General features: G+C 54.2%; 1 protein-coding gene and 1 pseudogene across 5 annotated transcripts in view; both read left to right on the top strand.

The window, feature by feature from the left end:
• Positions 1-48: 48 nt before the first annotated feature.
• The window catches only part of UBFD1 (ubiquitin family domain containing 1), a 37474-nt gene continuing 21216 nt past the window's right edge, over positions 49-16306 (top strand). The window contains exons 1-7 of one of the 5 annotated variants that reach the window (XM_036460259.2): positions 49-209; positions 398-730; positions 1565-1773; positions 5052-5117; positions 5231-5336; positions 8487-8569; positions 10967-14454. In XM_036460259.2, the coding sequence (XP_036316152.1) occupies positions 185-209; positions 398-730; positions 1565-1773; positions 5052-5117; positions 5231-5336; positions 8487-8569; positions 10967-11077 (933 nt within the window). In that variant the 5' untranslated portion in view covers positions 49-184 and the 3' untranslated portion in view covers positions 11078-14454. Of the gene's footprint in view, positions 210-397; positions 731-1564; positions 1774-5051; positions 5118-5230; positions 5337-6473; positions 6956-8486; positions 8570-9983; positions 10287-10966; positions 14455-16306 lie in introns of those variants that run through there. The other 4 variants (XM_036460261.2, XM_036460262.2, XM_045570270.1 and 1 more) reach the window with 4 other exon arrangements.
• Positions 2720-2838, top strand: LOC118731671 (annotated as a pseudogene).

Consider the following 16306-nt stretch of genomic DNA (forward strand, 5'->3'; position numbering starts at 1 on the left):
CGCGGAAAGCTAAAGCGTGGCAGGGGCCGAGCCCGGGAAGCGGAGGAGGCGGGTCTCCATAGAAACCTCCACCTGTTTCCGGTTAGCCGGGGCGAGATTAGGGGCTGCTGCGGGGGCCAATCTCCGCCAGCTCGCCTTTTCCCGGCGGTCCCTGCGGGCGCGGTGGGTGTTGTACACAATCATCATGGCGGCGGCCGGGGCCCCGGATGGTGAGTGTGGCGGGGTGGAGGGCGCCAGGCTGGGCGCGGGTGAAGCGATTGCTCCGCGGGGACGCGGCCTGGCCCGGGGGCTGGTGGTGGGGAGAGCCCGGACTCGGGAGCCAGGGTGCGGCGGCGCCCGCGTGGGTCCGGCCCCAGGCCCAGCCCGCGGCGAGCGCCCACCCCTGCCCCCCTTGCAGGCATGGAGGAGCCTGGCATGGACACGGAGGCCGAGACCGTGGCGGCCGAGGCGCCCGCGCGGCCCCTCAACTGCGTGGAGGCCGAGGCGGCGGCGGGGGCGGCGGCCGAGGACGCCTGTGCCGCGCGAGGCAGCCTGCAGCCGGCCCCGGCCCAGCCCCCGGGGGACCCCGCGGCGCAGGCCTCGGTCAGCAATGGCGAGGACGCGGGCGGCGGCGGCGCGGCCCGCGAGCTGGTGGACCTGAAGATCATCTGGAACAAGACGAAGCACGACGTGAAGTTCCCCCTGGACAGCACCGGCTCCGAGCTGAAGCAGAAGATTCACTCGATTACAGGTAGCCCCGTGGCGCGCAGCCCCGCCCGCGGGCCCCGTGCTCACAGGTCCTCCCAAGTGGGTCCTAGGATGCCCACTCCCCAGAAGGGCACCATGAGGCCTGGCATTGTAGAACTAGTAAGTGGCTGGCTGAGCTGGGATCGAAGCCCAGGCCTGGCTCCTACGCCAGGCTTCTAATTAGTGCTGCCCAAGCATCTAATAAAAACCACCTGAGGCGCTTGTAAAGTTTACAGCTTCCATGCCTTCCGCCCGAGATTTTGAGTCAGTGGGGCTGGAATGTGGCCAGGAGTTTATTTTTAACCGACACCAGGCAGTCTCCTGAGGGAGTCGTGGAAACGCTGCTGGTGACCACTCCCAGGTGTTCCTGTTACTTCATTTCATCTCATTGTCAGCACTTTGCCACCTGCAATGATTTTCCCCCTCTAGGCTTGCTCCTCTAGCTTGTAGGCTCCCAAAAAAACAAGAACTTAGTCCTTATTGGTTTTTGTATCCCTGAGGCCGGTGGACTCTCGCTTAATATTTGGATGATTGGAAGATTGAGGGACAAGTTAGAATGAATGACAGCTAATTTTTATCGAGCAGTTACTGAATTACCAGGAACTGCACTAAATACTGTTTGTCCTGTCTTGTGGTCCTTAAGACAATTCCATACAGAGGGAACTAGTGTCACTATTATAAAGATTTGAAACTGAGGCTGAGACAGGTTGTGAATTGCTCAGGTGTGCAAAAGTCCTGGGGGGTAGGGCAGTGCTCCCTTTGGGATCTGTTGTCAAAGTGCGCTGGTCCAAGTACGTTTTTTCGATTTTCCTTTCACTGTCTGCTGCCTTTTCCCAAGGTCTCCCGCCAGCCATGCAGAAAGTCATGTATAAGGGACTCGTCCCTGAGGATAAGACGTTGAGGGAAATAAAGGTGACCAGCGGAGCCAAGATCATGGTGGTTGGTTCCACGATAAATGACGTTTTAGCAGTAAACACGCCCAAAGACTCTGCGCAGCAGGACGCCAAGGCCGAAGAGAACAAGAAGGAGCCGCTGTGCAGGCAGAAAGTGAGTCCGTCATGTGACTGTTCGTTCTGGGAAGTTTGAGGCACTGTCCTCTGGAGCCGTGGTTGGTTATATTCTCCCTAGAATAAGCTCCTCTTTGGACAGGGCCCATGATGGAAATTTATGGCAGCAGTTGGGTGCCGCTGGCTGTTGAGTGGAGGTGACAACTACCTGAGATTTGCAACTTTGTCTCATCTGGCGGGTCAGTGTGTCTCAAGTCTTATCTACTTTAGGATAAGGCCTTTGTAAAGGCAGGCTTCAGAGTCAGACGCGGGTTTCTCCCGTTTAGTGCCAGAGGAAAATGCCATTGCTAGAACTAATTCCTCATTTTGTGCAAGTGCTTCCATTGTTTTTTTTGGTGTGTGGCTTCCCACAAGTCAACAAGCCCATTTCTGGAAAGACATGAACATCAATAGCTTTTAGAGGTTCCTCTAAACTGACCCCCTCAGGAAGCCGAGTGAAGCTCGAGGAAGAAAACTATGCCGATATCTCCCCCCCCCCCCCCTTCCCTGAAAATAGGGGCCAGGCTTTCACATTCTGCGGCTCATTTTGGAGGTCAGTGTGTTGCACTGTCAGAGGATGCCAGGTGGAAGAGCCATCACTGTGATCTTGTCACCCACCAGGCCCAGTCCCTGTTAGGGAGCCTCCTGGCCACGCTTGGTAGTGTTCTCCTCCTCTCCTGTGTCCCAGGGAGAGCATGCAGCTGACCAACACTGGTTTTAGTGGCAGGCAGCAAGGCACATGGCCAGCGGTGGGAAGGACATAGTTTTCTGTCACAGTCCATATCCCCTTGTTTATGCATTTCCAAACTCGCAAAACGTGTAAATATGGCAGCAAAACCTGACCAGGGTTAACGTGAAGAGTTATGTTTTATCATAAAAATGTTAGTGTGGTTGGTGATAATGGTGCTGCCCCAAACTCTGTGGAGGATATATGACGTATTTTAAAAATATACGGCCATACCACCCTGAATGCGCCCGATCTCTTCTGATCTCGGAAGCTAAGCAGGGTCAGGCCTCATTAGTACTTGGATGGGAGACCGCCTGGGATTACTGGGTGCTGTAGGCTTAAGGGGGGGAAAATTACATTTATAAAAACAAAAAGCCATACACACAAAAAACCACCCTAAAATTTTTGGCCTTCATAAAAGTTCAAAACTTTTTTATAGCTCCTTACTTTAAACCCCATAAACAGTCCTCTGTTTATGGGGTTTAAAATGAGTTGTAGCCCTAACCGGTGTGGCTCAGTGGATAGAGCATGGGCCTGTGGGCTCAAGGATCCCAGGTTCGATTCCGGTCAAGGGCATGGACCTTGGTTGCAGGCACATCCCCAGTAGGGAGTGTGCAGGAGGCAGCTGATCAATGTTTCTCTCTCATTGATGTTTCTAACTCTATCCCTCTCCCTTCCTCTCTGTAAAAAATCAATAAAATATGTTTTTTAAAAATAAGTAAAATAAGGAGTTGTAAATCTGTAATAACATCTAAAAATTGTTTATGAGGACACTTCCACTCCCAAATGTAGGGTTAAAATGTCTTATACCCAATTGAGTTCATTTCCATATTCCTGTCTTGCTCTGCCACATGTGTGAGGTGTCAGATATGGGAATGCAGATGTGAGCATTCCCACTGGCCACACCCTGGGAGCATACATGTCTCTTGAATACAGGCTCTGGGTTACAAATGATCACTTACCAGGCTTAGAACTGTTCCATGCAGGGGAAATTCTCCAGAAGGTGCTTGTGAAGTCCCAGTCCAATTCAGAGTGGAATCCATGCTGCAGTGTTTAACGCCAGTTACACGGCATCACGTGGCCTAGTGGGGGCCCCATGTTTGTGACTTTGTCAGCGGCTCAGAAATCTGGGACTGACGTACAGGGGATCCTTTGTTAGCAGTCTGGCCGTCCGGCGGGTCTGCACAGTGGAGGGTTTCTGCCTCGCCAGTGAGGCTTATGGCCACCTGGCGCTTAACTTGGGTTAATTTTTTACCCTCTGCCCACTCAGTGCCCCGTAGTTGTAGCTTTACTGAACAGTGTCTTTCTACATAGCCACAAATGGGGCGGAAACCAGGTTCACGCATGTGGGCCAGTCAGGAGCTGTTTTGGGGGAGCCTTGCTAGAACCCATAAGGAGCTGCCTCACACTCCTGGGGTGGACTGGGTTAGAGGCTTTTTTAAATTTTTTTATTTTTTTTATATACTTTATTGAGTTTTTACAGCGAGAAAGGGAGAGGATAGAGAGTCAGAAACGTAGATGAGAGAAAATCATTGACCAACTGCCTCCTACACCCCCCCCACTCCCCCACTGATTGATGTGCCCTCAACCAAGGTACATGCCCTTGACTGGAATCGAACCTGGGACATTTCAGTCCACAGGCCGATGGCTCTATCTACTGAGCCACACTGGTTTCGGCTAGAGGCTTCTTAATAGGGTCAGGCTCTCGGGTAATCAGCATTGGTCTTGGGGAACGCGGTCTTCAAGCTTTGTGTCTCACTGGGGTTGAGGGTGACGCAGACGAGTCCCATTTATGGCGCGTTGCCCCTTTAGGCAGTTGAGCAGCGCACCAGCATCGGGCCAGGTGTCTGGAGTGTAAGTTGGCAGAATTGCTGCCATTTGGAGCCTGTCAGGAGAGCAGCACCCTCTGTGGCTCTCAGCTTGGTGTTGAATCCTGTCAGTGGGGACTGCGGGAGGAAGTGGGCTTTCTTTGAATTACCAGTCTGTAAGGTCCTGCTTTCTCTAGCTTTGATGTAAGTGTGGCAGCCAGGTGTGACTGATTAAAATTCAGTGAATCCGAGGGTCCATTTCCTCAGGCCTCCCAGCCCCATTTTGAGCGCTTTAACTACGCTTCCATCCGCACAGGCGTCTGCTGCCCAGGCTGCTCTTTTGTGTCGGAGGCCTTGTCTGTGGGCAGTCCAGGCTTCTGAACAGAACATTAGGCTTTCTTCGTCCTGCTTTTCAGAGGACGAAGGTGTGCAAAAGTCATGGGGGGGTAGGGCAGTGCTCCCTTTGGGATCTGTTGTCAAAGTGCACTGGTCCAAGTACGTTTTTTCGATTTTCCTTTCACTGTCTGCTGCCTTTTCCCAAGGTCTCCCGCCAGCCATGCAGAAAGTCATGTATAAGGGACTTGTCCCTGAGGATAAGACGTTGAGGGAAATAAAGGTGACCAGCGGAGCCAAGATCATGGTGGTTGGTTCCACGATAAATGATGTTTAAGCCGTAAACACGCCCAAAGACAGCGAACATGCAGTCTACCTTCATTTAATGAGCTCTTTTGACTTACGTTGCAGCAACACAGGAAAGTGTTGGATAAAGGGAAACCTGAAGACGTGATGCCATCGGTTAAGGGGGCCCAGGTAAGCCGTGCTCTGTCGTGAGCACTCTCAGAACCAGGCCTGGCTGCCATCTCATCCTGTCTGTCATCCTGTATTTGTCCTCCTTTGACTTTGGTCCCTCCCTCTCGCTACAGGAGCGCCTGCCCACAGTGCCCTTGTCTGGCATGTACAATAAATCTGGAGGGAAAGTGAGACTCACCTTTAAGCTAGAACAAGACCAGCTGTGGATCGGCACTAAAGGTACGTGACCACTCCTGCGCTGGCCGGCTCGCTGCCTCCGGCTCCCAGAAGCACTCCCTCCCCAATGCCAGTCTGCTCCTCATTCTCAAATCTCTGCTCTGGGCTGTGCACTCCTGGCTTTGACTTTGCTTTAGATGCTTCTCTTTGGACCTTTTCCCCCTCATTCTGATCTCAGGACCAATCTATCCAACATTGGCCTGTCCAGAGGTCCCAGATGTGTGGCCCACAGATGAGGGTTTTGTTTGCTTGCACACGATCTGTAAAATACTGGCGATTGCACTTGATCTGATTTTGGCTTCGTTTGAAAAACATCAGAAGGTTTAGCTGGTCTGGACTTGGATTCTCACGGGTAACCAGCAGCTGGACTGAGTAGCAGGTTCATATGGCTGCTACAGTTCCCACTGTCCCATCTCACCTGCCTGTGGCCAGCATCCGTCATTTATGTCACCCGCTGGCCCCTGTAGATCACATTTTAATTAGTGCTGGGGACAGCCCTCCTGCCCTGGCTGCCCTCTGCCTGCCCACCGGCCCCTGTACGTGGAGGGCCTGGCTTGCTGCTGGCTGGGAGGTGCCTGGCTGCTCTCCTTCCCCCATGGCTCAGTCTTTCCAGCTGCGCTCCAAAGTCCCTGTCTCTCTGCCCCTCTGCTGCGCTGCTTAGGACTCCAAGCTTCTCCAAACTTGGTCTTTGAAAGGCTTAGCCTGCTTTCTGCCCGTCTCTGATTTCTTCTGCCCAGCCCACCTTCTGGACTGGTTTTTTTTCTCACTGGTTTTTGTGCTCATAAACCTTTAGCTCTTTAAGGCCAAGTTCAAATGCTTAACCATAGTGGTCAGTGTTCTTAATAAAGGGACCCCCTTTAAATTTGTGACTTAGCTTCCTGTCCCGCTTACCTTGTCATACCCTGTGTCCAGCACCACTCGCCGAATGTCGCCCACATGCTCTGCACAGCTCCGTGCCTTTGTTCATGCTGTGTCCTTACCTGCAAGCCTCCTCCCATTCTTGTGAGGAATAAACGCTTCAAGGCCCAACCTAAATGCCCTCCTACGAAGCCCCTGACATGCCCCTCACACCCCCATTCACAGATCACTTCATTTATGTGCCCAGAGCACTCATTACTGTCCGGCTTGTCTGACCATTAGATCCCGGAGGGGACGGAGCATGCCTAAGGCACCTGTTTCTGCCCGCACTTAGGTGGTCAATGTTCGAGGTAAACGCTGAAGAGAAGTCCAGGGGGTCCTGTCCTCTGAGGCTGACTAGTTTCAGAGACAGGCCATTACCTCTGCTTCAGATGGGACCAACATTTCATGGGAAATAATCAGGGCTGGGTGATGGGGAGTGAGATTTTTATCATCTAAAATATGAAACTAAGTTTGTTTTCACCCCTATCCTGGGTCTTAAAGTGAGCAAAGAATGAAATGCCAAAAACGCTCGAGTCCTCTAACAGTTGTGTGACAAACTGCTGTATTTTCTTCACGTTTGATTCTAACTGCATGATCAGAGCAAGTTTTGCAAACTACTTAAGGGCTCCCGCATTCTTCAAGGGCCCGGCCCCTTCAGTAGGTCTCTGTTTTCTGCAGAGCCGGTCCCGTCACCCCTGTCATTTCTTCAGTGTGAGCCTGCCATCCCCTGCTTCTCCACGCTCGCAGTGGTCTGGCCTAGCCTCCATCATTGCGCTGCTGGCTAAAGCCCTGCCTCTTCCGCTTTGGCGGCCTAATGGGAGGCAGACACCAGTGGCCTGGTGGGTAGGTGCAGCCAGGCCGCTCCTTAGGGAGTGCTTGTGCGAGAGGAAGGTGTGGGGGCTACTGGTCGCCAGCCTTGCTAAGGGGCGTGGCCATGAATTCATGTCCTGGGGTCAGCCACAGCCCCGCTTCTCATCCCGCCCAGAGCTCTGTCTCCTTGCCCTGCCAGCTTCTCCCTGCTCGTGAGTGCCATCCCCTGGGGTCGCCTCCTCCCTCAGAGGGCAGCGCGTTTTGGAAGTGGGCGCCCAGCACTGGCTTGTCTTGCTGCTGGCTTCCTCCTCGACGGGATGCTCACGGGCTCCTAATTGAGGGAGCGGGACAGAGGGAGCCAGAAAGGGAGCACAGGTGCAGCCTGTGCCCTGCTGGGAGGGCAGTCGCACCTGTAATCCAGCTGATGGTCTCTTGGAAGTGGGCCCAGGATTCTTACATCTGCATTTTCAAAAGAAGCCAGAAACCCATATTTTTCTGTGAAAACCACTGACATTTCAAGGTGGTTGCTATCTTGACCTCGCCGGTCAGCCAGGTCTCCTCTCCCCACCCCGGTTTTCCCAGGCCGAGGCCCCCAGACAGAGTAAAATGTCCCATTCATCCGCTCGCTAGAACCCGGCCTCGCAGTTCCTGCCGTTTGTCAAGTTCCCTGTTTTCAGGTTTCACCTTTTCCAGGTTTTCCTGTCTACCAAGGCTTTAGTGTGGTTAAACTTGCTGTGACTGCTGAGAGCTGCTCCAGTCCCTGGGGTGTCTGCTGCTGCTGGGGTGGTTTCCTGTCGGCAGATGCCCCCACCTCCTGCCACCGCCCCCCTCCCGCTGCACTTGCTCTTTCCCGCAGCTCCCCCTCCCCCCGCCTCCCTTGCACTGCCTTTCACACCTGCCACCCTTAAACTTGCTACAGAATGTCTTCTGATCCATGTGCCCTTGATTATTAATCAGAGAGGTTATAAGTGTTCTACGAGAACTTTCGTGTGTGTGTGTGTGTGTGTATGGGGGGTGGGGCCTAGGAGACGCGTTGGGGGCGCAAGATCTTGGGCCAGAGCCTGGTTGTTCACAGCCAGCAGTCTCCCTTCCTTTCTGTGGGAACCCCGAACACGCTGGTGCCTCTGTTCTTGGCTCTCTTGACTGTCTCAGGCACCAGCGGCCTGAGCCAGGGCTGGGCTGGGCAGGAAGGGTGCAGTGGAGCTTCTTGGTTTATTGGTTAAGAACAGGAAAGGTCCCCGACTGTGCCATGTCACGTCCTGGTCCCCGTTCGCTCCTCAGAAGTGCCAGTTCCCACACAGGGCTCTCGGGCCATTGTCAGAGGGCTGGTCCCTTACCCTGGAGGGCAGGAGGGGCCAGAGCCACCGCCCTGGCGAGGGACTGCTGAGTCCCAGGAGGAGAACAGGAGGCCTGTGAGTAATGCTGTCCTTCCTCTCAACTCAGAGCGGACCGAGAAGCTTCCCATGGGCTCCATTAAAAACGTGGTCAGTGAACCCATCGAGGGGCACGAGGACTACCACATGATGGTAAGTAGCCGGGTGCGGCCGCGGCCCGCACTGCTCCAGCAGGGACTGCGTGACCGAGGAGACACTCCAGGAGACGCCCGTCCAAGCCCCTGCTTTCTTCTAGAACTCGCCCATGACTTACCTAGTTCTCTTGACCCCCCTCCACCCCGCCCCGAAGGTCCAGCAGTTTCGGGGGGTATGTGGGTGTCTTTGCCTCCCTTTATCTGTAACGCTTTGTCTTCAGACGAGGAAAACAGCTGGAGGAGGAGGAGCGGCTCGTGGCTTTCCTCTACCTTCTTTCTGTGCGTAGAATTAACCTCCCAGAGTCTCGGTGTTGGGACCAGGCCTCCTCCCTCGGGTGGTGTCGCCCATCCCAGGCTGCAGCGGGCACGTGGCGTGACCCTGTGGGGAGGGGGGTCTGCTCTGACGCAGGCTGCGCTCTCCCGAGACGGGACGTGTGCAGGCGCTGCCGTCTGTGCAGGCAGAGAGAGCTCAGAGAACGGAGCCGCCCAGGCACGCCGCCTACTTCCCAGCACTGTCTGGAGGGGCCGCTTGAAACACGAAGTTAGCTGTCCAGACCTGGAGACCGCTGGGCCAGGGGCCTGCCCTGAGCAGTGCCGGTGAGAGGGCGGCCGCCTGGCTTTGTCAGAAGAGGCCGTTTTCAGCGTCCACTCCGCAGGGAGGTAGCTGCCTTGGCCCGTCCCAGGGAGAAGGAGCAGTGTGTGCTGACCATGGGTGTGGCTCCCCGTCCACAGCAGAGGGAGGAGCTGGAGGACCCAGCAGAAGGGGCGCTAGCACCCTGGCAGTGCTCTGTAGACCGACGGGAGGGCCTGCAGCCTGCCCCTCTTCTGCCCTGCCTGTCTGCCAGGCCCTGGCTCCAAGCTCCTGGGTGCCCCTCTGACGTGACCACATCATGGGCCTTGTGGCAGCCCTCCAACCTGGTGTCTGGAGTCTTTAAGGCCTGCACATGGATTGCTTGCCTACTCAGGTTTTTTTTTGCTTTAAAAGTTGGATTTTATTTTATTATTTTTTATTTTTTAACATTTTTATTGATTTCAGAGAGGAAGGGAGATGGAGAGAGAGATAGAAATATCCATGATGAGAATCATTGATCAGCTGCCTCCACTATACCCTGTACTGAGGATCAAGCCCGCAACCTGGGCATATGCCCTGACTGGGAATCAAACCATGGCCTACTGGTTCATAGGTTGGGCACGCCAGCTGGGCTGAAATTGGATTTTGATATTTTCATCCACTCCTGCATTGCCCTTTGAAGCGTGTGCCTTGCCCGTGTGGCCCTGAAGTGTGTGCAGCCTGGTGATCAGCAGCCTGGTGAGAGGGTTTTACACCGGTTGAGGGGCCAGCTTGAACCTCCTAAGTGATTGGTGTGGCTGGGCAATGCCTTACGTGTCATTTAAAGGCTCACTTTTTCCAGTCGTTTCTGGCAGGGGTGGCTCTGATCGCCCCTCTCTTCTCTAGCACCGTTCATCAGCACTTTTCCTTTGTCCTATGAGAGTGTTGTTCCCTCTCTGCAGACGCCATGTCACTAGATTAACTTGCCAGAGTTCACAGTAGAAGGGGGTGGCTGTGCTTTGTTCTTTTTAGAGAAATCTTAAAAAAATACAAGGAAGGACAGACTATTACAGCAAACCCATATACCCATCACCAAGAAGTGACAATTGCAAATATTTTGTAACTTGTTTTGAATCATCTTTTAATAAAAGAAAATTTACCAGCAGTGAGTTCGTCCCCATTGTCTCCCCTCCCCTCTGCCCTCTTCACGACCTCCCACTTGGCCTGCCCCGCTCTGCTTCCATTTTCATGTTTGTCCATGACCAGGCTTCAACTGTCTGTTTTTTCACTTTTCATGAGTCGTCTCGTGGTCTGTGTCGTTCTGCAGCTGCTTTTCTGGTTCGACATTGTGCTCTGTCTGTATTTACCGTAGATCCAACTCACACAAACAGGCCACATCACTTTTAATGGTGCGTCCCCTCACGGGACAGCAGGCTGCTTCCAAGTGGCTCCCCTGCTGGCAGGGCTGCTCCGAGCGCTCCCCTGTTCCTGTGCCTGTGGGCCTGTTTCTGGGGCAGTGGTTCCCACGAGGGCCTGGTCAGCAACTCCTAGGAATTGCAGCTGCCCGGGCCCTGCCAGCCCTCCAAGTTGCAGGCTGAGGGGAGCCACCGATCTGCTGGACAAGCCCGCCCTCCAGGCTCTGATGGGTCCCAAGTTGGGGAACCACTGCTTTAGGGTTCGCTGTGCTGCTGCTGCTGCTGCTCCTTTTTGGACAAGAGAATGCTCCCCACGTGAAGTCTCCCCTTCCCTGCAGGTCAGGCCACCTCAGCCCTCCCCTGTGCGTGCTGTGCTGCCGCTCAGCCTCCCACCTCTGAAGTGTCGCTTGGTTTTCCTTTTCCCTTCCAGGCGTTTCAGTTGGGCCCCACGGAAGCCTCTTACTACTGGGTGTACTGGGTTCCAACTCAATATGTGGATGCAATCAAAGACACTGTGCTGGGGAAGTGGCAGTATTTTTGAAAGCACTTTCACCTCTGGCCCAGGAGACTGACCCACAGTGAAGGACATTGCTGGGAGAGGCCTGCAGCACCCCGGACCTCAGAGTTCTGGACCTTTGTTCACACACAGTCTGTGCCCAGTCTAAGGTGATGTGGTGGCCGAAGCCAGAGGTGGTGATCTTTCACCGTAGCTTAATCCTAACTTAAAATCACCGGCTCCCTCTTGCAGTCAGCTTCGTACCATTTTAAAGTCAGTACAGTGGAAACCAATAAATCTGAACTCGGAAAGTGTTGTGTGGAATACTCTTAAGTGTATTTGAGAGTAGATCTGCCAAGGTTTTGTTTAGAAAGGAATGGTCAAAAGCTTTCTGCTTTTTAAAAAAAGTGATTTCAACAAATATTTTCATAAATCTTTGGTTGCAAACATTTGGACTGTGTTTTGATGAGTTGGGGTGTTTTGTTTCTTTTTCATATAAAATTTTATGCAAAGTGGGAGGGTTGGTAAGCCATATTTTTCTGTCCATTGACTCAGATTTAATTCTTTCCCTTTGTATTTTCTCACTTCCTGGATAGGAGTTTTTGTTTTGAAAACCCAAAGATGTCAGTTCCTCCTTTTGTACCTCATCACTGCTTCCTTTCCTGGCCGCCTCTGCCGCCTGCTGCTGGGTCAGGGAGCTCCACGTGCTGGTGTCTGGTGAGCAGCAGAGTGTCTCTCACAGACTCTTGTCTAAACACCTTGGCCTTTGGGCACCGGTCTCTGGGGCGGTCATTGCCGCATTGATGGTTGCCTGCAACCCTCACTGCGATGGTTCTGACGCCCAGCCGGCCTGAATGCGCCTGGCTGTGCTGCTGCAGGACCTGCAGTTCCCAGCTGGCACAACCTCTTCCCGGAGGTGCCGTGTGAGACCGCTCTGCAGCCATGTAGCCAGGGCTCACATGGCAAGTTTAAAGCTTCTTAAGCATCCCAGTGGTTATTTCAGTTGTGCTTCTCCATTTGTTCCTTCGCTCGTGCGTTGTGTTCAAGTTCTTCCTCCCTCGTCAGAGATGCCTTTCTCATCAAGAGGACATCTGGCCTCGTGGGTTGGCGATGTGTTGCAACAGCAAATGTGGGATAAATTGCTTTTGTGATTAGCTCGCCCTCCTCTGGGTTAGCCCTTCTGTTCTTTGTACCCGTGAACCCTGTTGTCTCCTTGTGGCTTGGCTGACGGAATGAGAAAGTCTCCTGCGAGGGCATCCTTGTGCTGTGCTGTCCTCTGCTGCCCTTGCCGTCCCCCCTCGCTGCTGCAGGCTCTTGCGGGGCTTGGCCAGAGAGTTTCCAAACCTGCAGTCGATTCCAGGCTGTTCGTCCTTGTTCTGTGAACTGTATTAGCATGTGTGAGCCAGTGAACGGTGATCTGCACCTTCCCTCCGAATGTAGTTCAGGAATCCAGCCGGCAAAGACAGGCTCGTGCTTCTCACGCTCTAGTCCCTTCCCAGTTCGCTTCGGGGCAGAAGTACCTCGGTGAAGGGTAGTGTCCAAGAAACTGCCAGCCGTCCCCTCCCCGGGAGCCGGAGAGCGACGGGCTGCACCCTGTCCTGCTGCCCACGCTCCTGCAGGCCCCGCCACGTGGCAGGCCGGCCTCGGCTCGGCTCGCTGGCCAGTGCCCCGGTCCTGGCGGCTTGTCCGGCAGTGCCACACGCCTCCTCTCCTCGGAGCAGCGTCCTCGTCCCCAGGCTGGCCTCACCCTGCTGCTCTCCGGCCCTTCCCGCCAGGTCTGCATTGACCCTGTTTGTTTGGCTACGCGCCAGCTGCCCTCCCTTCGTCCCGGGACAGCCTGCCCCATCTGCCTGCTCCCCACGGGCCAAACCGCTTCGCACTCAGGCTGGCGTCATTTCCAGACAGGACCACAGCCTGCGTGAGCCTTTTTATTTTCAGTAAAATGGTGCTTTCCCCTTACTTTGAAATGCTGTATGTATGTTAACAATAATGTACTGACATCTTTTCGTTGGAGTGTTTGATGGGCTCACTGACTGCCGGAACAATCATGGAGATCTTGTGGGAAGGCCTTGTGGGAGCGCAGAGGGGACGGGCCAGAACCCTGGGGAGGCGTTGGATTTGGATCCGAGTCTGGGCCCCAGCAGTATTTGCAGTCTTGTCACTTGGTCCCAGGAGCTGTCTCGGCATTTGTTTTCTTAAGGCCCAGAGTGTGCCGAGAGTCTGTCCGCAAACTGCTCTCCCTCCAGAGGCCTCCCAGTGTTACTGTTCGTCAGGATGGTTTCTGTGCAGCTCTTCCTGCCGAGGACCAGCCTTCCTCGGGGTCCTGACTGTCCCTCACGGTGGCACCGGGCGTGGGTGGACCAAATAGGGCCGCAGGTGCAGGAGCAGGTGGGCACGGCCTGTCCGAGCGGCGCCCCCTCGGCCTCCTGGCTGCTCTCCCTGTGGACTTGGTGCTGGGCCTCCTGCAGGTGGTGGCTCCCTGGCGCCATGCCTTTCTTTCCCTCCCGGAGGCCCCTTGGCAACTAATGGCAGAGGAATGGCTGCCGAGGGCAGGCCGCTCAGTCAGCCTGGGCAGAGAACTTAGACTTGTGAATCCTGAACTCTTCGATGTTAAGTTTTTGTGCTTTTTTGCGTATGTAAGTATTTTAATTGCTGGTGGGCCTTCTGCAAGTAGTATCAGCTCCTCCTTGAAGAGGCTGAGCTGAGCTAAGGATGTCCTTTCCTATAACCTGAGGGCGCAGGAGGCCGGCGAGGCCGCAGGAGTCTCCTTAGTTGCTGCTTTGCCTTCCAAGGGCCAGAGAGACGAACTGCCACGTTGCCACGGCTCTGGAAACTTGTCACGTTTCAGCCAGAAGGGGCTTGCTCTCCCCTCTCTCAGTACCCATGTGCCTGGGAGAGCTCCCGGGCTCCCGCTCCGGCTCCCTTTCTGTGCCGGGGCAGGAAGGGGCAGGGTGGACCCTGTGCCACGGTCTTCTTGCCTCTGTTCTGCTTGTCGTCTTGGGAAAGGTTGGTCCTTCGTTTAGGCTTTGTAACCATGTCATCTCTACTTAGGATTGGCACCTGCTTCCTTCCTAGTAGGGCCTGGTGGCTTCTGAAGTTACAGGTGGTCAGGGCCTCCGGTGCAGAACATCTGGCCCATTTCCCTCCAGGCCGAGTGGCCTGCTGCTTTCCCAATTTCAAGAACTGCTTTCTTTTTTCTTAAAGAGTGCTCCCGAATAAATTGACAATATACGTAAGTACCATGTTTTCTTGTGTATGCTCTGGTCTGGTTTTTGTTTTTAATCAAATGCCTGTTGGGAGGAGATGAACGTATTTAGTCTGTTAGATTTGCGCTGCTGGATTTTTTAAAAAGTGTAACCTTGACTAGCTGTCTTATTGTTTATCCTGTAAGATTAGCCTATCCATTAAAGTTTGATAATTAATTGCGTCTCCTTTTTCCTTCCGATTCTTCATGCGCCTCATTCATACTGGGGATTGACCAATATTTGGAACTGGGCCTGGAGCCATTTTTTTTTTTTTTTAAATTGATTTTTCACAGAGAGGAAGAGGGATAGAGAGTTAGAAACATTGATGAGAGAGAATCATCCCCATTGGGGATGTGCCCGCAACCAAGGTACATGCCCTTGACCGGAACCGAACCCGGGACCTTTCAGTCTGCAGGCCGACACTCTATCCACTGAGCCAAACCGGTCCCGGCTGGAGCCATTTTTTTAACCAGTTGTGGTGAACCATTTTCCTGTCTTCTCTGCCTTTGAGTATATCCAAATTTGAGTATATCCTGCAAAAAAAGTTGATAAAGAGAATTGATTTGATTACTTCTGTATGAGTCAAAGTCACTGCCAGGCCGCCGCCTCCTGCTCTGGCTCCGGCTGTTGGAGGCGATGCTGCCTCGCTGTCTGTTCACCTGGCTTTGCCTCTGTGACCTCACCCAGCCAGGTAGCCTCGGAGGGCGTGGCCGGTGACGCCTGGGGTGGAGCTCCACTTCCCGCCGCAGCACAAAGACCAGGAGCAAACAGGCCATGGCGTGAACGGGCTTTGACACCAGCACTTCCACGGACACTCACCTTCCCATCGCTTCGGAAATGTTCCCCAGGTTCTGGTCCCACAGCCCCTCCTGGCTCGTTCCGCTGCTCCCGTACCTCACAACCACGAAGCAGTGCTGTCCGGCCACAGGGGGCTGCCACTGCCACAGGCTGCACGTTGCTGGCACCCACTCCAGCGGGCTCCTCCGGGTTTATCCAGTTCTGAATGGTTGCTTCAGGCTCCTTGATAGGGAGGGGGTAACCTGCAGCCTGAATAGCACACCATACCCACATTTTCACAGCTAACACCCCTTTGCTCTGGGATCCACAAGCCAGACAGCCATTAGGACAAGTAGCAATGTCCTTTTCTAAGCTCAAGGGCCATCAAGTCAGTTTAGGCAGTGCACACGGAAGTAAAGGTGATTCTCCCACGTGGCTGTGCTCGGCTGAGCTGACCTGCCATCCTACTTAACAAAGCTGTTTTGTTCGAAGCCTTGTTGGCCTGTCTTATCCTCTTGATACAACCCTTCCTGCTGTCCACCCATGTTCTATAACTCCTGGTACAACCCTTTCTGCTGTCCACCTCATGCTGTTCTCCTGGCACAACCTTTCCTGCTATCCATTCATCCTACTAATAAAAAGGGAATATGCTACCGAAACCGGTTTGGCTCAGTGGATAGAGCGTTGGCCTGCGGACTTAAAGGTCCCAGGTTCGATTCTGGCATGTACCTTGGTTGTGGGCACATCCCTAGTAGGGGGTGTGCAAGAGGCAGGTCGATGATTCTCTCTCATCGATGTTTCTAACTCTATCCCTCTCTCTTCCTCTCTGTAAAAAATCAAAATATATTTTTTTAAAAAAGGGAGTATGCTAATTGACTGCCCACCCCTCAAAGATGACGGCACCCAGTCCCCTCGGCCCTGCTGGGGTGGCAGGCATGTAGCAAGGCTGAGCCCGCTCCCAGGTGGGCCTGGCAGCTTTGTGTGCCTACCTCTGGAGTCCCGCCCCTCAGCCCCCCAGCTGCCCAGGGCTGGCCCAAGGCACAGGCAAGCCTCGGAATGCGGCTGCCTAGCTGCTCAGGGCCTCCTGGGGCTCAGGTAACCAGGGCCGGCTGAGCCTTGCACTGCCAGCAGCACAGGTGTGACGGGCATCACCTTCCTTTCTAGGTCACCTGCCCCTGAGGGCTCCTGGACTGTGAGAGGGGGCAGGCTGGGCTGAGGGAAGCCCCCTCCTGGTGAATTTTCACACACCGGG

Source organism: Pipistrellus kuhlii, unplaced genomic scaffold (genome assembly GCF_014108245.1).
Source record: "Pipistrellus kuhlii isolate mPipKuh1 unplaced genomic scaffold, mPipKuh1.p scaffold_m20_p_31, whole genome shotgun sequence".
In the NCBI taxonomy this organism is placed as follows: Eukaryota; Metazoa; Chordata; class Mammalia; order Chiroptera; family Vespertilionidae; genus Pipistrellus; species Pipistrellus kuhlii.